The 20,648-nt window shown below is 41.0% G+C and overlaps 2 protein-coding genes across 7 annotated transcripts in view; one reads left to right on the plus strand and one right to left on the minus strand.

The window, feature by feature from the left end:
* Positions 1–8,352, plus strand: part of EZR (ezrin) — a 37,646-nt gene extending 29,294 nt beyond the window's left edge. The window contains exons 8-13 of the mRNA XM_069010573.1: positions 2,911–3,074; positions 4,005–4,135; positions 4,807–4,967; positions 5,284–5,376; positions 6,301–6,552; positions 6,848–8,352. Coding sequence (XP_068866674.1) covers positions 2,911–3,074; positions 4,005–4,135; positions 4,807–4,967; positions 5,284–5,376; positions 6,301–6,552; positions 6,848–7,012 — 966 coding nt within the window. The 3' untranslated portion in view covers positions 7,013–8,352. The remainder of the gene's footprint in view (positions 1–2,910; positions 3,075–4,004; positions 4,136–4,806; positions 4,968–5,283; positions 5,377–6,300; positions 6,553–6,847) is intronic.
* Positions 8,353–9,214: 862 nt separating this feature from the next.
* Positions 9,215–20,648, minus strand: part of SYTL3 (synaptotagmin like 3) — a 34,401-nt gene continuing 22,967 nt past the window's right edge. For all 6 annotated transcript variants that reach the window (XM_069010567.1, XM_069010568.1, XM_069010570.1 and 3 more), the window contains 7 exons: positions 17,884–18,062; positions 15,605–15,707; positions 13,342–13,512; positions 13,033–13,132; positions 11,816–11,924; positions 10,723–10,928; positions 9,215–9,482 (listed from right to left, as the gene is read on the minus strand). In XM_069010567.1, the coding sequence (XP_068866668.1) occupies positions 9,352–9,482; positions 10,723–10,928; positions 11,816–11,924; positions 13,033–13,132; positions 13,342–13,512; positions 15,605–15,707; positions 17,884–18,062 (999 nt within the window). In that variant the 3' untranslated portion in view covers positions 9,215–9,351. The remainder of the gene's footprint in view (positions 9,483–10,722; positions 10,929–11,815; positions 11,925–13,032; positions 13,133–13,341; positions 13,513–15,604; positions 15,708–17,883; positions 18,063–20,648) is intronic.

Genomic DNA, 20,648 nt, shown 5'->3' on the forward strand with positions numbered 1-20,648 from the left:
ATTTAGAGTGTACTTAGAGCTGTCTGTTTTTCTGTGCAGCATAAATGAAGGGCTTATAGTGATAGCTAATGTGGAAAAAGATAAGGATTTTACAATTGCAGAGTCTCTTTTTTTGTAGCAAACTAGGTAACTTCATGCTCAAATTTGAAATTCTTTGCTAGTTCTGAGAGTCCTCTATGCATTTCTTTCAGTGCATGGAAGCTGCACTGAAAGCAAAAATTTTATTTTTGTTTTTTCATTTAAAAAAACCCAAACATCAAAAATGTTCATTAAAAAAATTACAAAAGTAGTTCAAATGCTACTGCAAAACCACGTGGACACATATGGCTTCCCATCCATCACTGCTCACTTCCACACTACTGAGAAAGTAAAATGTGGTGTTCATTTACTTTCTTGAACACCAAGGTAAATCTCAGGGATATGACTTTGGTGGAGAACTGAAATGTAGGTACCTGTGAATGTTGCTTTTCAGTATTTAAAAGTATGTTTTCAAAGTTAGTTTAGTGAGGAGTTAGAAACTTACTTTGACCTGTTGAGAACATAAGGTGGAATAACTGGTATAGGTGGATGTCATTCTGTCAGTCTTGTGAAATTATTGGAGTAGTTGAGAAAGACCTCCTCTGCTCTTCCCCCACCCCAGTACTTGGCCTTGGTGGGTAAGTACAGCCCTGAGAAATAATAAGCAGCCTGGCTTTGGCAAAGGATGATGGCTTATAAATATCTCTAACAGAAAAATATCCTTGCAGTAATTGAAATGATACTAATGTACAGTGTGCTGCAGGGATTTCTTCCTTCCCCCAGATAAGAACCTGGGGGAGAGGAGCTTTTTTCTGTGATGCTGTTAGTGAAAACCGACAAAACTCCCCAGAGACAGAAAGCTGGTCTGTCAGGCATGCTTTTCTCAATAGAAGAGCCTCTTGCATGTGTTGTACATAATTATAAAACACACATCATGGCTTGCCACCCACTCCCCAGAGGGTAAATCTGACTGAGTTTGAAATGGAAGGCTTTCAAAAGGCTGATGCAGAAAGGTGTTAGCACTGAAAACCTCAGTTATGTTTCCTCCTTCTCTGTCAGTTGTTCTTTTCCCTCTGGCTGGTGGTATGTTTAAAGCTGTGCCTAAAAAAAGAATTTATCTGGGCACTAATTCTGAATATTCAGGAAGTTGTCTGGGTCTTTTCATGTGCTTGTGTCTCCTTTTAAAAAGGATAAAGGCATTATAACTACAGCAAAATACTCAGTCCAACCAAGATGTGGGTTGGAAGCTCTTTTAATTTGGAGGATTCTACATGCTTGTATTTAAATTGACAGTAATGTAGAGGGTAGAGTCCTATGGCACCTTGCCCAGAATGAGCTTTTTAACTTTTATGCTTGTCTGCCCATTTACTCCAAGGTCTTCAGCACATTATCTTTAAAATACTGACGTGCAATGCTCCCAGTTATGTGAGATCTAGAGTAGGCTGGGGACGAGGAAAGAAAGGAATTCTTTTATATTCTTATTTGAATATTTTGTCCCTTGATTATGGCCTTAAATGACAAATGCAAGCACCATCCATGCCCTCAGTATTTACTTCCATGTAAGTGAGCTTTGCCTCAGCATAGGACTTGTTCATCACAATGAGCACAGTTTGTTTTCACAATTACTTGTCAGAAGTAGGAGGTTGGATGAGCAGCTTACAGTCAGTTATCAGGATCACAGGATCAGACCTGTGCAGCTCGGAATGGCTCCGGCAGGATTTAGTGGGAGAGCACAACACACTGCCCTGACTGCCTCTTCTGTAGCCTGTGTGTGCATTAGGGAAATGCATCAGAGAAAATCAGTCTTTGTCAGCACATTCATTTTAATACCACTTAGGGAGCTTTTAATTGTTCTAGTGTGACTTCCAGTCTTCCCAGAGACAGCCACAGTTGTGCTTCTGAGCTCAAGCAATTAAAAACATGATCAGTGCTTCCATTCCTGGCTCCATCTATGGCTAAAAGTGAGGCAATCCACAGGAGAGTGATTCCAAGGAATGGGCACTGGTTTATGGTGGTAATGTGGCATCTTGCCCACTGTCCCTGTAGTACACAGAAAAAGGACAAGAATGTTTGTCTACTGTGTAAGTTCAGCCTGTGTTGTAAATGTGTGTGGTTGTGGATTCAGAAAAATCATCAGGGAGGTAATGAACTCAGGCCTCTTGTATCCCTTCCTTAGCTGGTTTTCTTCTAGAAAATCTAATCTGGTTTATAGTTTCTGTAAAAGTCCGATTATAACATATAATAAGAAATTTGGGAATGTCCTTTTTACTGAACCAGAAATTTTAGAATATCTTGTGTTTTGTTACTGCCTGCAACCTGATGTTCCAAATAACCCATGTGGTTGGTGGTTAAAAATTATTTTTCATTTGATGCTCTTGTAACAGCCTCGGTCAACTTAACTAGGAAATGCCATGGAACGGAAAAGAATTATATTGAAAGGCATTTTTCTCTGAAAAAACACATGTGGGGCCTTGAAGGTTGATTCAGATAGATCAAGAAATTCTACAGTTACATTTGTAGTTTGTGCTTTGTCTTTCAGTCACCAAACTGCAAAACTACTCAGTACTAGAGGTCTGTTTACCTGTCAGCCCAGAATCTTCTCCAACATCTAACAATCTCCATTTAAATGAGACTTCATCAACTTGGGATTTTCTCTGAAAGATGCTTTTTCTGGAAGAGTAACTTGTCGGTTCTATGTAGACTTTAAATGGGGAATATAAATCACAATAGTTTTGGCTTCAGATCATATTTGCAGTCCCTGCTGTTATTGTTTAAATGGTCTTGCATGTATGTCTGAATTAGAATGAAATTAGTAGCAAGATGTTGTCTGCAGTTAGCTGGGAGAAGAGAAAGTGTGTTTGGAAAAAAAGGACTGTGGTGTCTCTCTCCTAGGACTTTGTGTTTTACGCCCCTCGTCTGAGAATTAACAAGAGGATCCTGCAGCTCTGCATGGGCAACCATGAACTGTACATGCGGCGCAGGAAGCCCGACACCATTGAGGTGCAGCAGATGAAAGCCCAGGCCCGGGAGGAGAAGCACCAGAAACAACTGGAAAGGTGGGCTTGGATAAAGGCAGCTGACATGGGGTGGCAGAAATCGATGACCCCGAAGTGCCGGGGTTCAGCAAGCAGCTGTACCTGCTGGGCAGGTGTCAGTAACAGGGGTATCACTTGGGAGAGGCTCTGAGCCATCCCAGGCTCACGAGGAGCACGTGTGGTCCTGGAACTCTGGAGTACAGGGGGGATCACAGGGTGTCCTGCAGTGGGACTGTGTTACTCCTCCTGCTTGGCCCTGTGTCTACACAGTCACCTGTCCTGGCTGCAGCCTCAAGAGCTGCAAGGAAATGTGCAAGTAAAGGCACGGCAGGCTCTGGTGTGGTGTTGTGCGCCTAGAGAAGGGTTTTCCTGACTCTTGAGTGTTGGTATCTGATTTATGTGCTGGGCCATGGGATGGTTGGGAGTAAGGGGAAACCTTCACAGGGAGCACGTGTGTATGCTATAAAGACAGAAGGAACAGGAGTACAGGCAAGGAAATGGGAATAGCAATTCTACCACTGGCTGCAGGTTGCTTATGATTCAAGAAATTGTGCTGCTTTTCTGCTGTACTTGTGGATTGTTTGTCCCCATTCCCTCAGTGCTGTTGTTTTCACCCCTCCTTGATGTTCCATACCACAGAAGTAACAAAGTTACATCTCCTCTGCCTTGCAGTACAAGTCCTGTTTTTCTTCTCTGGGTCTAGCAGCTGTTTGGTGTTCTAAATTTCTGTGGTAACCAACAAAAATACAAATGTTTTTATGGAACGGGGCATCTAAAACTGAGCAAAAATTCTGAAGAGATGAAGGAATGGCCTATTTCTGTCTGCTGGCTCCTGTTTTGTGGCAGCTTCTTTCCCATTCAGCTGCCTGGATAGATTCCCAGCCTGCTTTCTTGTCTGGCAGTAGCTTGGGTCTGAAAGTGAGCTTCCAGCATGAAATGTGTTTCTAACAGGAAACAACTAGAAGATGAAAAGAGGAGGAGAGAGACAATTGAGAGGGAGAAAGAGCAAATGCTGAGGGAGAAGGAGGAGCTGCTGGTGAGGCTACAAGAGTATGAAGTGAAGACTCAGAAAGCAGAGAAAGGTAAAGTACTTGTCCTGGCTGACCAGACCATGTGTATTGCCCTCCATAGAGGGGTTGTATGGGTTGCTGCCTATGCCTTGCCTAAATCTGGTGACACTGGGATCGCTTGGCAAGACTTACTAATGTCTGCCTATACAGCTAGATATACAGATGTGCATCCAAAATATGAAAGTAGCATAAAATCTGCAGATTTAATTGGGAACCAAAGAGCAGGAACTCTCTTCTCCCCTGTTGCCAGGAGGATTTAAGTAGCACAGCCTCTTCCAGCAGTGAGCAAGAGTTCAGCCCTCAAGTACTTTTTACTAACTCCTAACAGAAAACATACTTTGGGAACAAGTCTTTCCAGTGAAATGGACGCTTCTGTTTCAAAGCACAGAAGAGCACATTGGAGGCAACAACATCTGGTCCATGCAGCAAACTGTCAATTAAGGGCAGCAGGGTCTTGTCAATGTTACAGACTTCAGTATAAACATCTCACAGAAGATTTAATTACAGTGTCCATCTGACTACTTCTGAATCCAGTTACTTGGTGTGTTATGCAAATAATTACTTTGAGGTGCACAGTGAAGGGAGTAAAGTCCTGTCATGACTTCTGCAGTTACCTAAGAGACTGAAGTTCCTTAGCTTTGACTCGACCTGTGGACTAACCACATTGACCTGTCTCTTTGCAGAGCTGTCAGATCAGATCCAAAGAGCTATTCAGCTGGAGGAGGAGAGGAAACGAGCCCAGGAGGAGGCAGAACGCCTGGAAGCTGATCGTTTGGCAGCTCTGCAGGCCAAGGAAGAGCTGGAGAGACAAACTATGGACCAGATAAAGAGCCAGGAACAGCTGGTAAGACCCAGTTATTTTGAGAACAAGATATACAGGCATATTACTGTGCCCTTAAGTAAGGCAAAGCCATTGTGTCCAGGGACAAACATAGTGCAGTGAAGTACTAGACCATGTCATGGCATGATTGTAGCACTGGTTTCTATTATAAGCAATGTAATTTTTAGTTCTTTGTTTCCTATTCAGTCTCTATTACTCTATTTAATATATATGTGTTTTATATATATATATATATATATATATGTATTTTTTGTTGTGTTTGGTTTTTTGCTTGGGTTGAGGGTTGAGTCCTTATAATTCCCATTTTATTATTCAACAGGCTACAGAGCTTGCAGAGTATACAGCCAAGATAGCACTTCTTGAAGAGGCAAGGAAGCGTAAAGAGAGTGAGGTTGAAGAGTGGCAAATCAGAGTGAGTATCTTCTTTACAAGTTGCTCTAAAGGTATGTGCTTACACAGAGCATACTGTGGTGCTTAGCCCAGTGTGAATTCTCAAACATGTGGAGGCAAACATCTGTACAGCACTGAAGAAGGGCAAACTTGTGATGGATGTGCAATATGCCTGAAAAAACACCTTTCTTCTAAAAACCCTTCAGTCAAAAGTCAGAATGAAAGCCTGTATAAAACCTAAAAATGTGATCATTGTCTTGGAGCCTTAGAGAGGAAGGAGCACATGAATAAATAATGCATGTAATCCATGATATAATGTCTGAAAATATTACGTCAGTCCAGAGATGCTGCAGATGCAGCCACACTGCAAGTATCTGTTTTGAGGAGTGAGTGCTGTTGTCAGTGGCTTCCTGGTACCTGGATCAGGAGCATTTAATAAAGTGTTGCACTAAAACCAAAGACAAACCCCACAAGGCTTGGAGTGTTGGCTCCCAGTGTCCCCCAGCAAGGGCCGTGGGACACATGGGAGGGCAGAACCACTGCAGGGAATGTGACTGCCTGGTGTGTAATTTCATTAAAAATGCAAACTTAGATTCCCAAGTTCTTACTCTGTGAAACACATGTCTCTTCAGCCTACAGCTCTTCATGGATGGAGAACAGAATGAAGATAACTGTAGCTTTCCATAGAACCTTTTCCTGGGCTGTTTTATTGGATGAATATTCTTTTTTCAGACCCCTGAACATTACATAGTGGCTGATGATGATGATAGCATTGCTAGCGCAAAAAAAAGTTCCCTAGTAATAGAGTACCTACAGCTGCAGACATTGAATCCTCTTGCTTTTCACAGTAGATTGAAAAAAACTGGGAAGATAAGCATTTAAGTGTTCATGAAGCTGATTTAAAGCAAGAAATGCATTTAAAATATTTTTCACTCTTTTCCCAAAGGCCAGGGAAGCACAAGAGGATCTGGTAAAGACCAAGGAGGAGTTACACTTGGTAATGACTGCTCCACCTCCACCCCCACCCCCTGTCTATGAGCCAGTGAACTACCATGTCCATGACAACTTGCAAGATGAGGGCTCTGAGTACTCTGCCTACAGCGCTGAGTTCTCCAGCGAGGGCATCAGGAATGACCGCAACGAGGAGAAGCGCATCACTGAGGCAGAGAAGAACGCACGTGTACAGAGCCAGCTGAGGGTAAGGCATTTCTTGGAGGAGGCAGAGCAATTGAAACAATCATTCCACTTGGTTAAACACAAAAAGTGTGGCAGTTTCTCTCTGTTTACAGTTCCTATAGGAAGTTTGAAATAAAGGCAACGTATATAAAAGATTACTCTCATTGCTCAAGCTTTGACATTGCTTAAATCATCCACATTGTTAATAGAAAGCCTGTGTGTTGTAGCCACGTCATTTCTCTGTCCGGGCATTAACAACTGTCAGGAGCTGAGAGCTTCTCACATCTACCCTGTATTTAATGTTCTTCATGTTGCAGGCACTGACAGATGAGCTGGCCCAGGCTCGAGATGAGAACAAGAGGACCCAAAACGATATCATCCACTCGGAGAACATGCGCCAGGGACGGGACAAGTACAAGACGCTGCGGCAGATCCGGCAAGGCAACACCAAGCAGAGAATTGATGAGTTTGAGGCAATGTAAAGATGCTTGTAAGAGGACAGGACTGTGGGAAAGGCAGATCTTAATGCTGTGTTCTTGTTTTGGGGTTTTGTTGTATTGGTTTTTTGGTTTGGTATTTTTTTCTCTGAAGAGGGGTCACTGTATGACACTTAAATGTTCTCTAAACCCAGAGGTGTTTGAATCTCCCTTTTATTCTGAACCTTCTGTGAAATTTGGTATAGTTTAAAACTTATTGTACCACAGATCCTGGTAACTTGCTCATGCCTTTGCTGAGTGCCAAAAGGCCTTATGTCACATCTCTCTTTAAGCAAGAAAATTTCAACAGGGCATGCTTCTATTTAAAGACATGTGTCCTGTGCAGGTGCTGGATTCAGCCTGGTCTAAAAGATAAGCATCTGTGGGTGAATTTTGTGCCATATGTCTTTGTATTATTAGCTACAGTGTAAAGTGTGAGAGCTGAGAAGACAGGTTGTAGAACTTAGGATTTGCAAGCACCTGTATGGGTGTTGTTCCTCCACACACAGGTGCTTGTACACCCTGTTTTTCCCTTGGTCTTGATGCCCATGTTCCCTCCCCTGCCCCCCCCCACACAAAAGAACTGACAACACCTCAGCCCTACTTTGTGTAGAAATTAGGTATTTTCTGGTTGCTGTTCTCAACTGGAGAAACTGTGCAGTGATGGCTCAGAAGTGGCATAGGGACACTGATACCTTCTTCATGTAACAAGAAGCAAATACTCCTGGAATTTAAGACCACTGTGTTTGCATTCCAGCTTCATTACTGATCACTTATAGTGTAGTATTTATATATATATATATAAAACATGCAATACGTGAATTGCATTACTAGTTAAAGGGAAATAGTTTTGCTCTGTATATTTTGTTACTTTTCAGATTTAATAAGACTTGCATCTGTAAAAATGCCTAAACAAGACTGTAGTCTGATACAGTGCAACTGATTATTTAGTATAAAGCATTATTTGTAAAGATCTTTTTTTTACTTAATGGAAACTTAGATATACATATGATCCAATATATACAATTTTACTGCACCTATTTTTCTAACAAATTTTCTAATTTTTTTAAGTGTTTGATTTAAAGTTTCAGACTCCAAAGATGAAGGGACTGCTTGTTTATATCACAGTTGTATTCTCTCTAGTAGAGAGCATTTCTGTGACCATCCTTCCCCAACTCTCCCCTTTTTCCTTGAAAATCTGTTAGAAAGTGAGATACAGTATGTTGTCACCTCTTCTCTTCCATTTACAATATCTATGCTGCGTTACTTGAGTTGAATCTTGTGTGGGGTGTTTTTTTTTATTTGCAGCAGCAACCATCTAAATAAAAGATCTGCAAAGTAACAAAGGTGATGGAGTGAAGTGTTTCTTGTGTGGGGTGTATTTTGTGTAAGTTGTGCTACTGCTTTTTTAGTTCCGGAGCTTAGCTTATGAGTCCCTGTGTCTTTGAATCTCAAATACTTAAAAGCCACACTGACCTAGAAAGGAAGAAGGGGGAATACTTGCAGTAAGGACTGAAAGTATAACTCAGCAGCACTTGGTACAGTTGTACACAAGAAGTTTCTGCTGACTGTAAAGCTACATCCAAGGCACGGCAAACTGACACAGGAATTTGGCCCTAAGCTTGTTCACATGAAGAAATGATGAACTTAGCTAAACTCTTGCCATGTGCTGTACAACTCCATGTCTTACAGTGGCAGGTGATAAGAAGGAACTTGTTATGCCCACCCTTATTCCACTGGCTGTGGTCCCACACTGCTACTGATAATTTATACTTTTAACTTTCTAAGCACATGCTATAGCACACATTTGAGAGACATGGCCACAGGCCAAAGCTTTGTAGGGTCACATGAAATAGTGGCAGTGTCGATAATGCTGAAGCACAGAGATATTAGCATCACCCATTTGCAGCAAGCAGACAAAGATAAGCTGGTTTTGAATTCTGTGCCTAAAACATCAACAGCAGAGTGAAATAATGTCATTTCCTGGCTGTAACAGTTATTTTTTCTGAAGTAGTCCAAGTTGTGCTTTAAATTAAATTGTAACAGTTCTGCTAGGCCTGGAAATAGAAAGCTGCATATTGTCTGGCTACTGTTGCTTTGTCAGCATAATACATCTCACACTGGGGCTGTCACTCCTGCATTCCAGCTAGAGACAGAGGTTAAAGCCTTAACTTTTGAAGAAATAAAACATTCAGACTCTGACACATGTTCAAATACATAATTCTATTCCCCAAAAACTGAAATAGATGCTGTTGCAGTGTCTGTTTTCCTAGACCTGAAGTGCATGTACTACTTCAGTTTAAAACATCAGATGTGGGGAAAGAAAATTGTTGTGTGATAACCTCTCATGATTTAAAGTTTTCCTTATTTGAATGCAGTACAAGTGTGAAGTCCATCCACGTGTTTGGGTTGCAGAGCACTTCCTGCCATTGGAGCACTGCCTGAGACACAAGGTCCATAGAGCCAAAAAATTCCTCTGCAAGAAAGCAAAAGGAAAGATCACAGAGTTACTTTTCACTTGGCCTTACCCAGCTTCTGGCCAACCCTTTCACCCCCTGCTACAGTCATTTCAGCTGTTCTGTAATTCCTAAGGCACTAATAGCAAAAAACAGTGTTTATACTTTCGTACAATTATTTACATCCTGTTAAACTGGAATCACTCTCTGAAGAGTGCAACTTGCAGCAAAGAAAAAGTTTTTGGTTGTATGACTAAAAGCAGAAGAGCCAAGTGTGCATGCCCATAATAGTGCAATTCTGATAAGTGTTGTCCTGCTTCAGTTTATCTTCATTGACTTCAATGCATTTCCAGGCTTAGGGCTTGGATCACTTACAAGAAGATAGCCCCTGCTCTAGCAGAAAGGCAAATGCTAGATAGGATAAGCAAAAAAAGTTCATAAGGAAGCCTGCATGACACTGAGTTACCACCAGTGATAATACCCTTGTAAAGTGCATGCTGATACCAAAACAGCATTTGATCCTTTCCTCTCAAATACTGAAACCCACAGCACTTAACGCACCGGGAGGACAAGGGTGGGAGACTGTAGGGCAGCCTTCAAGGGACAATGCTGCCCTGCTCAACTACCAGTGAAACAGGGCCTATTCAGTGAGGAGAGGATTTCTCAGACATTGCTCAGCCTTGAGAAAGAGAGCTCACTCTTCTGCTAGAGCAGAGGCCAAAACTTCAAACATCCAACAGCCCCTTTGGAGCAAGTTCCACCTCCTGTATTTATTTGATTGGATTGATTTGTGGATGTAAAATAATAAGGACAAACATAAGCAAGGTTAGAGTCTATGAGATTATTAGTTCTCCTGCTTCCTTTTGATGAGAAGTTATTTTAAATAAGCCAATTCATAGAAAACAAAGGAATAAAGTCTTTAAAAATATGTAGAGCTCTGTGTGAGTTAGAGCCACACCATTTCTGTGCTTGTCTTAGCATGGCTCTGACTCTAAAAGTCACCATGCTAACAAATGGCTTTCCTGAAAATTTCCGCTGACAACCTTGATCTTCTGCACAGACCTGAACTGAAGCACCTGCATCAGTCCTTGCAGGATCAGAGCCCAAGACTGCAAGTTGCTTAGGAAAGAGGCTGGGACTGTATGTCTAGGCACATGATAGCAAGCAATAAATAGTACAGTGTAATTATTATTGCTTGGGATATAAACTAAATGAACTTTTTCCCAAATTACTTTCACCTTTCAGTGATAAAGAACTTACTTGCACCAAGCTTGGCTCCTCCTAGGAATTGATCACTTGAGCTGAAAGTTGACTTGTGCCAGACAGTCAGGTGTAGACAGGACTGCTGCAGCTGAGCTAGGGTCACACCATCAAAGACAAACAAGTGTTTCCACTGTGGACAGGCTTCTTTCTTCAGGACAGGAGACTTTTGCTTTACCTCTGCTTGGTCTGGAATGATAAGACAACTTCCCCCAAAAAATAACAGTTCAGCAAGGTTACTGACTTCTCAACCAGAAAATGGAACATTTTCAATAACCAACTAGGGCCCTTTCATTTGCCTTAGATAGGAAAAAAGTACAGCCTTAGTGCAAGGTAGAACATGGTGCTCTTGTGTTTATTTTGGGACTTGCACCTTTTCCTGCCAGCCTTTAGTGCAGGTGCAAGTCAGCTCTTGTAGTCTGCTTTGGCTCTGCTGTCACTGACTGCTGAAGGCATCTTTGCTCTACGTGCTGCTACCCAATAGTGCCTGAAACCTGCCTTTCAGGAGATTAAATGCTCACCCATTTCACCAAAGGTGGGTGCCACAAGAGGTGAAATGGCTTTATGAGATGTAAGTTTACCCCAGTATCATACTTCCAGTGGCATCTGATGCCCGACAGCAAGGAAGTAAAATAATCCCACATACAAGCTACTCAGCACACCGAAGAAAAATTCAGTTCCTTCTCTTTAAAATGTCAAGAATGAAGAGGATAAAAGTTTCAGTGTATCCAGAGCTATACTTAATTCTGCAAAGGCACAGCTGAAACTGTGACAACACCCTCTTCATTTGCACCTTTTTTTCCCTCTCCCCTAATATCTAAGAGCACATACCTAAACTAGAGAACTCTAAATCTAATGTCATAATTAAAATCTAAAGTTCAAGACCAAAAAGGGCAGGTGGGACTTGTCACCACCCTGCAAACTGCTGCTGTTCTGCAGACACCCAAGGGTCACCATTAATAGGAAGTCTGACTAAGAGTGTGGGGCAATGCCACTTTCCCAAGCCAGTCTCCTGCTGAAAACATGTTAATATGTACATTTGGACAGAACATGTGTGACATTCTCTATTTGACATGTTAGGCCTCAGACATACCCTTTAACAAAGGAGTTCAGCATTCCAGCAGATCTCAGCATGGGCAAGTTCTTGGCCCCAAATATCATAACCTGAAGCTGGCAGTTGAGAACCCCTTGGTCTCTGTTTCCTGAAAAAGGAGCACTTATTACATGAAATGCCCAGTTAGTTCAGCTCATAGCTTAAGGCTGCTAAAAGTAAGTAGGGGAATGCCTAAGTGGCACTACTGAGATAAGGAGTCATAAGGCTGGACTAGGAACATTTGAAAGATTTGAACGTTTGTACAGTGAATGATTCACACACAAAGAAAACCAAGCAGTGAGTAGCTGGCTGCTTTGTGATCCCTGTTCCAAAGACAAAGCTTTCTGTTGTGTTTGTGAAAAGTAAACACGGGGCAGTACACACAGAAGCATTTCTCTGGAACAGTCAGAAGAGGGGAGAGAGCCAAACCCATGGTGTGATACTGCTCCGCTCACAGATCGAGGGACAGAGCAGAGACCCAAAACAGGTGGGCATAGGGAAGATACTGAGCTGGTAACTAACTTTAGGGTGATTTGGTAAAGAAAAGGGAACAAAAATAACAAAACAGCTAATTAGAGCTTCCTATTGGTATCTACCTGCTGCTGTGGTCCTGACACAGAGAGCACTATTAGAGCTTTGAACATCTGTACACCTCACTAAGGTCTAGGGAGGTAAGGAAAAGGAGGTTTTCCTATCCCTCCCTCCCAAAGTGTTTATTTCCACCAGCAGGTGCTTGCTGCTCTGACATACTACAGCAATACTCAGTGGTCTGGTACCCCCTGCAGATACTTCCCTTCCATTTTTTCCCTAAATTGGCAATCTCTGCCTTGGACAGCAGAACTGCTGTTTCACCTCCAGAATTATCGCTACTAGTAACATCATGACAGGCACAAGTTTGGAAAACAGCTGGATGCATCATACTGCTGCCATTATAATGTACAACTTTTGTTGGCATTAAAAACAACAAATATACAAAGCTTGAAAATGTTTTGATTTTAAATAATCTAAGATATAAAATACCAAAAAGCACCATTTGCTGTAGTAGTTAAAAAATCCATACAGGAATATTACATAGACACTTTTCCAGTCCTTCATGGGTCTCAATTCCTTTCTAGCCAAAGAATTCACAGAATCATAGAATCATTTATGTTGGAAAAGACCTCTAAGGTCATTAAGAGCAATTGTTAAGTACTCATGTATGCCAAAACATTTTATACCTTCAAACTGGAGATTTTGATACTGGGCTGGCACCGACAGCCTTGCAGACACGAGGAGCTCACCGCTGTACTGGATAAGCTCATCTTCAGGCTTCTCAAGCTGAAGAAAGGGACATACAGGAGTCTGTATTATTGCAATCATTCTCTTCCACATCCTTCTCTCAGCTTATTTGTGTTTCCAACATATCTTGCCAATGGGCTGGATTGACAGCATTTTCCCCTCAATAATCTCATAGGGGTGATTTTTCTCATGGCTTTCACTACATCATGCTCTTAAGGTACAACTAAGCATGAAAACTTAAGAGTCACCTTGGGTTTGAGTGGGTACCAGTCCAACAACTGCATTGAGTCCTCTTCGAAATTCCACGCTGCCAGGGGAATCACCACTTCCCCCAAAAACACCCTGTATTTGAGGGCTCCTGCATGCCACACAGAGATCTGAAGTTGCCGACTTCTTAGCTGTGAGTATTCAATCTTGTACTAGAAAGATAAACAGCATTTACAGAGCAATGCACAGGATGAATGCAGGCCCATGCTCATGACCTGCTCCCATGAAGGCCAGGCACAGCATGACTGAAGGTCTCGGGATGCAGACAGAACCATGTTGTCTGAGTGTGCTTTGCAGCCTGAAAAAACCCCAATTACTTAAATGCTGAATAATGCTCCTTCAAATAGGAAACAACGTTCAAGGAATACCTTGACTTGCCTTGCTAAAGTTTTTGATTATTAATTCAGAACTTTAAATAAGTCTTGACCACTTTTGCTGGGGTTTTGGGGGAGTTTTTTTGTTTGGGTTTTTGAGGTGTTTTTTTTGTTTGGTTTTGGGGGGGGGGGGGGGGAGTTTATGTGTGTGGCTTTGTTGTTTATATATATGTATATATTTCTGTTTAGACTCCCAATAGAACATGGCTGCTCTGAAAGCCAGTTCAAGATGAAGACATCTAATGATGGTGCTTAAACTCACATTCTGGTCAGTGGGCATTACTTCAATGCAGTCAGCAGGGGCAAGGAAGCAATTCAGCTGCTCACTAATTAAGACCTTGATCCACTCTCCAAACATAATTAGAGAACCCTTTGAGACATTGCTGGGTATCAAATATACCCACTGAGACTGGCAAACCCAGCCCATAGGTGACCTGCATGGAAAGCTGGAGGCAATGGCACAGGCAAGGAAATCAGTACCCATATTTAGGCTGCTGAATCACAGGCTGGGTGTGGGCTCTGTGGCTGATGGCCCTGAGTCACCCTGAGCTCCAATGACTGCCAAGAGCACTTGCACAGCTCTCACACATGCAGCTACCTTAACCTGCAGCTGAATCCCACGCAGATGGATCTCAGTGTCATGATGGGAATTTACCTGCAGTAGTGCTGTGCATTTTTGACCATTTTTGTTACTCTGGATAAACTAATAATTAAACTACTTTTAAGTATTTCTAACACCTTTAGAGTTTATGCAGTCAGCTCAGGCATGGTTCTCACTTGCCTTTTATCACTTCTGCACGACTCTGGCATTGAAAAAGGACTATAAAATTAGGACCAATGATTTCAACTTCTGGCTCTTTTTTTCTCCCAACTTAAACCCTACAGACAGGCTTTGGGCTGTATAAGAACCACATACGTTACAAAAATCCTTTTTTGTTATTATGAAACTTTTAACTATGGTCTTTACAAACATTTTGCTTGTTTCACTCACTACTGATTCTTGATATTCATACACACCAAGAGTTGGGGGTAACACTGAAACTTTTGTGTAGTTCAAGAAGCAACACTACAAGTTTGCCCATCCACTAACTTTCTTTTATCTCTTCCAAGACAATATATTACTGAAGAACTCATCATCTTATGTTCTACTGCAGCTCGCCACAGCACACACAAAAAAAATGGTTTACAGTGATCTGAGTACAAAAGTGGAGCTGGGAAAGCTGGGAACAACCAACTAATGCAGGCTCTCCCAGCTGACAGCTTCATATTTCATGAAGCATCTGTGAAGTAAGAATAATGGCTCCCATTTCCTATGCAGAATTCTAACAAGGATGCAAAGCAAGACCGAGATGCATTAAGGAGCTGAAATCATAACTACCCTTCTCTGGTGGAATTATTAATGTTTGATATTAGACAGTACAAAGAAATGGCCTGGCATCAGTTGCACAGTGAAAAGGAAGCAGACAATGTTTTAGAGGTTTCAGTAGGCATACAGTTAACTGTAGAGAGACACTTCCAGTGGCACTGACCAAAGGGGGATCACTTGAAAGGGATACTTGTGTAAAATTCCAGCTGTTCTGCAACACACCCAGTTTCTGACTGTACAAGTAAAACCATCTGTGGAAGACACTTTTGCCACAAGGTAAATCAGAACAATACTGGTATTCACTAAAAGTATTCTCTTGAACAAAGGCAGACGTTTCTAATGGTTTGCAATTTACTGTTGCAGCTCTGTTTTATTTAGACAGAAAAACATAATTTTTAAAATTATTATTGTCAGTGACTCCTAAATTTGCCCCATCAGGTCAGTTTGGAACTTGCAGGGTTGTACCACAGAGAAGCACACTTAGCATGGAATTGCAAACCTTACCTTCAACGTCTCATCAAACTCTGGATCCACTGTGCTCTTTTTGACAGCTGTCTTCCGCTTACTCCAAGGAGATTTATCAGGAAGTAAATAAACCTTCACATACCTTGGAGATAAAAGGGAAAGATACATGGAAAGTGATCAGAAGGGGTAGGGAGGATCAAATGAGAAAAACAATTAGATGAGAGGAGATTTTTCTTAATTCTTAAACAACTTTGACTTTGTAAGTTCCCAAGCAATAAAATGGCAAAATGTGATTTATATATTTTCTCAATAAAAGCAGCTAGACTATAAGGATCCTTGTGTACCAAGTTAATGTTCTTCAATTCCATTGTACTTGGGAAAGGATTAGGAACTGAATAGGAATCCTGTTGTCATACTCTTGGCTCTGATAAAACAGCCCCCTAAAGAAGTCACCTTGTCAGCTGTAGGGACAGCTTTATAATGAAAACAAACAGCATATTATGTGCTCAAAAAAATGCCATATATATAAACTCAATCAACTTTAGGGTTACTGCTGCTTGTTCATGAAGAAAATCTCATCTTCACAACATCAGGTACCATGTAGAGAAAATGGCATTATCATATAAATAATACAGAATAATTCATAGGTCTTAAAAATGCTAATTGTTCTAATAGTCACTAGAATGAAAATGGGAGATTGTCTAAAGGGCTCAAAATTGCCCTAACATTGATTCAAAGAAAACCAGCCAAAAAATTTCTGGAAGCTGAGTTGGACCATTGTCAAGCACCAATGATTTATACCCAAAGTTTCTCAAGTGTAGGTCAAGTGAACACTAATACTTAAATATTCCCCTTAATATCAGTTCAGTGTGCTGTACTTGTGTTATGGCTTTAAAACTAAAGAGTTTCAGCAATAGAGAGTTCTCCCAGCTTGTCAGGGAAAGGAGTGGTTGTTTACATAATACAAACCATTTTTAAACCGTAGATATACATATTTCAGATATTATGACTTAAATGAATTTTAAAACAGCCTCTTGATTAACTTACTGGGTAAACAAAATCAGGTGTATCTCATTATCTGTGCAGAACTTACACATATTCCCTACTTTTTCCAAACTGATCCATAGGTAAAGCTACTTTTTAAAATATACAGGTACTAGAAGATTTAGCTTCTTGTTCCATGAACCTAGATCATTTTAATTAAAACACAGCCAGTCAGACTTCAAACCAGCAAATAAGCTAAATAATTCATCAGGTTTTAAACATCAGTTAAAAGCCTGCTTTCCAGCAAGCATGTCAAATAACTGTGCTGTACTCTTTCAGTTGGCTTGGAAACCAACAGAAATGTATGAATATATACCCACAGAGAACATAACGTTTGCTACACAGCACTTCCCACATTGCCCTTCAGGCCTCCTGCAAGTGTTTGCCTGGCTTAATTACCAGGGGACTTAGAGAACCTTGACCCACTTCTGAAGTGCTCCCAAACAGCCCTTCTCCACGGGCTGCTCTTCCAGCAAGGCACTGCTCATCACCAAGCTTGTCTTTATGAGTATTCTCTGCAAGATGCACAAAATCCATCATCCTTCTGAGTGAAGGTGACTGCAAGTCCACAATTCCAATGTGGGCACTCAAATGCTCAAATACAGTGAGACAGCAGGGGCAAGAATAGGTAGTTAGGGATTCTACCTGGTGATTTTCTATCAATGGTTACTGCATGGTCAGAGAAGACTCTTTAGTAATAAAGAGAGAAATCACTAAGGCTTAATCTAACCAACATTTTCTATGGCACATTTAATCACAGAAGCAGATATTTGTTCCTCTTACAATGGTACATAATCATTAAACAGCTTTCGATTTTAAAATACATTGCAGCACCTGAAATTTCTACTTTTATCACAGAAGATGGAAGCACCCAAGTAGTTTAGCAATCACCCAGTGCCCCACAGTGGGTCAGCAGTCAAATTAGAAACAGGACATCTCATGTTTCAGCCACAACTTAAGAACTAAAAAGTGAACAGCTATTCCTGAAGCCCAAAGGTACTCACCAGCAACACACATGCCCAACTGCCTGCACACAAGCAGGGAAAGAGAATTCCTAGCAGAAAATAGTCAAAATGGAATAAGCACTGGTATGAAACCTGTTTGTCTTGCAGTGTGTATGTGTGCAAAGTGTTGGTGTGTATGTTGGATGTTCTGAAGGTGCCAATTCAGCATACAATCATATATAAATCTGTTTCACTCTGAACATACATGAGTATTGTAAAAAGCAGAATATTTTCCTTACTTTTCTTCTCCTTCTCTACAGAAATACTTACGGGTTACACTTTTTCTTCTTCTCTTCTCCATAAGCCAGGTTCCTGCATCCCTTGATGCAAACTTCCAAGATGCAAGCTCTGAAGTTGTACTTTAGGGCAAACTCTATTTCTCCTGTGATGTTAGCCTTGCCAAAATTGCCAGACTCAGTGCAAGTGCTGTTAAGACTATACAAACTCCCCTAAGAAAAGACAAATGTCTGGTAAAAGCAGTTTCAGATCAAACAGGAAAAAACATTTATTTCCCTCAATAGCCAGTACCTTTACAGACATGACTGTAAAGCTACTGCAAATCATGAAATTAAAGGTAATCTGTATAAAACATTCCACTGCTTTCATAACATCCCTGAAAATTATGACTGTAATTGCAATTCTACTGCTTTGCCCCCTTCTCTTCAGTAAACTCTCTAGCCTGAGAAAATGCTTGAAGTAATTTCTAGATTTAGAACCTGTCTTTATATAAAACTGCTATGTCACTTCCCATGAGAAAAATGGGGTAAGTATCTGAAAGGGAATGAAAACACCCTCTGAAATCTAAAAAACATTAAAACCCCATTGATTTAGACTGCTTTTAATACATAGCTCATAGTAGGGTACACTACCAAGACATTCAGTTCTACCATGTATTAGAGGAATATACCAAAGTGACCTGCACATCCAGTAAATACTTTACAAGATGTCCCAATTCTATATAAAAATGACATACTCTGTATTGCAGACCATTCAGGAGAGACTAAAATATTAATACTTCCTGCTGTTGTATATGGGTGCATAAAGATGATGTCCCCTAGCTCACCTCAGCCTTTTGTTCTCCCTTCATCTACTTTCACCTTTGGGGCAAAGATTTGTATGCTTTATGTATGGTCCATCCACACATATAAAGAGTACTTATGTCTAGCATTTACAGAAGCCAGGACACTGCAAAGAAGGAAGAGACTAATCCTTCGTGTGGCTCAGCCCAGACATTTAACTTTAGGGTGCTATCTTGCCTTCACTGTAACAAATTATCAACTCAGAACAGTTTGGTCTCCATTCATTTATAATGATATTCTTTAAGGTGAGCCCTAGAAACTTTTTACACAGCATTTGTCACGAAGGCACCACTGTTGTTGGGATCAGTTTCTCAGCAACACTGCCCTAGAGCCCTAGATTGCTAAGAGATCTGTGTTAGATCACTCCTCCCCCTGAAAATAAACACCAACCCACACAGGACTGGTTGACCAAGGAGTTCTGCATTGCACAACCCAGCAGCTACGAGTGCAAAGTAGTGTTTGCAAGATCGTATCTCTCTTCTATGGAGATGCTTTTCTTCTTTTGTACAGCATGCCAAATACTCAATTCACACCAAAAGATTTATTAAAGAGGCTATCTGCTCTCTCTTTTAAGCTCTAAGCAACACACGTGTGTCAAAAGAAGGGTTAGAGTGCTTACTGAGGAGGTCATAAGAAATGTAAGGATTGCTTTGACTGGATGCTTGTTGCATATAATATTGCCCCCTCCACAAGACGTGTATCAGTGTAATCAATCTCCCTTGCAGCTTTGTTCAGCTCTGCTCTTTCATTCACTGACATATTTTTATTCACCCAGACCAGAAAATGCTTATTTTCCACCAAAATCCTTTATGGCAATGGAATGCAAACAGAGTTTTTTCCTAAGCTCATATGTCCTAAAAAAAAGTTCTGCAAAAGTCCCTAATATTTATTTCACAGAACACCCTATTTATTTAGGAAGGCTGGATAGGTGTTATGATTAACAATGTTTGGACTGAATATCATTACATATGCCTCACACCTGATAAGGCATCCCATGGATGGGTGGAAGTCACCCCTTTTGATTCAGTGAGCAAGGATTTAGCAATGACTTAACATATCATACTTCTGCTAGCATAACTGGAAGCAATGCCATCTGATGTTTTGGAAGACATATTTTTTATGGAGTTGCCTTCAACATCCAACAATTACCCATAAAGGGAAGTTCAATGGAATTTGACCTCCACATTTATAAGATAGTAGAAAATATTTCAGTTTTAAGCCTGAGCTTTCTATAGCCCAGCTCAAATGGTTGTCATGAGAATCACAAGTGTAATACAAAATTGTTTTCCATTTGTCAGCTTAACACCTCAGACTCCACAGTGCAGTAAACTATGAGAGAAGACCAAGGCCCCTGTGTGTGTGTTTGCTTCTCTGTCAAGTGAGTAGCCTGGTTTAATTCTGATTCCCTAAGCCATTTTAGCTCCCTTCTTTACAAGATCAGTCACGAATTCTTTGGATACTTCACCTTGCTTAACCTCATCACTAACAGAGAGAAATTAGCTTCCACAGTTAATCATAGAGGCTTTAAAGCATGTGCTGAATTCATTTATAACCGGCTTCCTTCTCTCTCATTTGCAGTATTCAAAATGCCATCCAACAGAGGATGATTCAATGTCATCCCCTAAGCCTATGAACCGCTCCCCTGGCTTCCATCACTGTCAGTTTCCTCTTCATTCACTCACATTCTGACATTTGAATTTCCACTGACATTTCCAGTGCCACAGTTCTTGCAGACTGACAAAACCCTTCTAGTAAATGAAGCTTGAAGAGAAAAAGCCAGATACTAGGTGAGAAAGTACCACATTCATAGCCCCAATCCTAATAATCAAATGGGAAAAATGTTAGTTGCATTTGCAAAATTCATAAGAAGCTGCTCTATCAATTATTCATTATCAGTGGATATATCCATCAATTATCCATTATTAATTTAATTTGCCTTATGCTTCAGAAAGTTCA

Source organism: Aphelocoma coerulescens, chromosome 3 (genome assembly GCF_041296385.1).
Source record: "Aphelocoma coerulescens isolate FSJ_1873_10779 chromosome 3, UR_Acoe_1.0, whole genome shotgun sequence".
Classification (NCBI taxonomy): domain Eukaryota; kingdom Metazoa; phylum Chordata; class Aves; order Passeriformes; family Corvidae; genus Aphelocoma; species Aphelocoma coerulescens.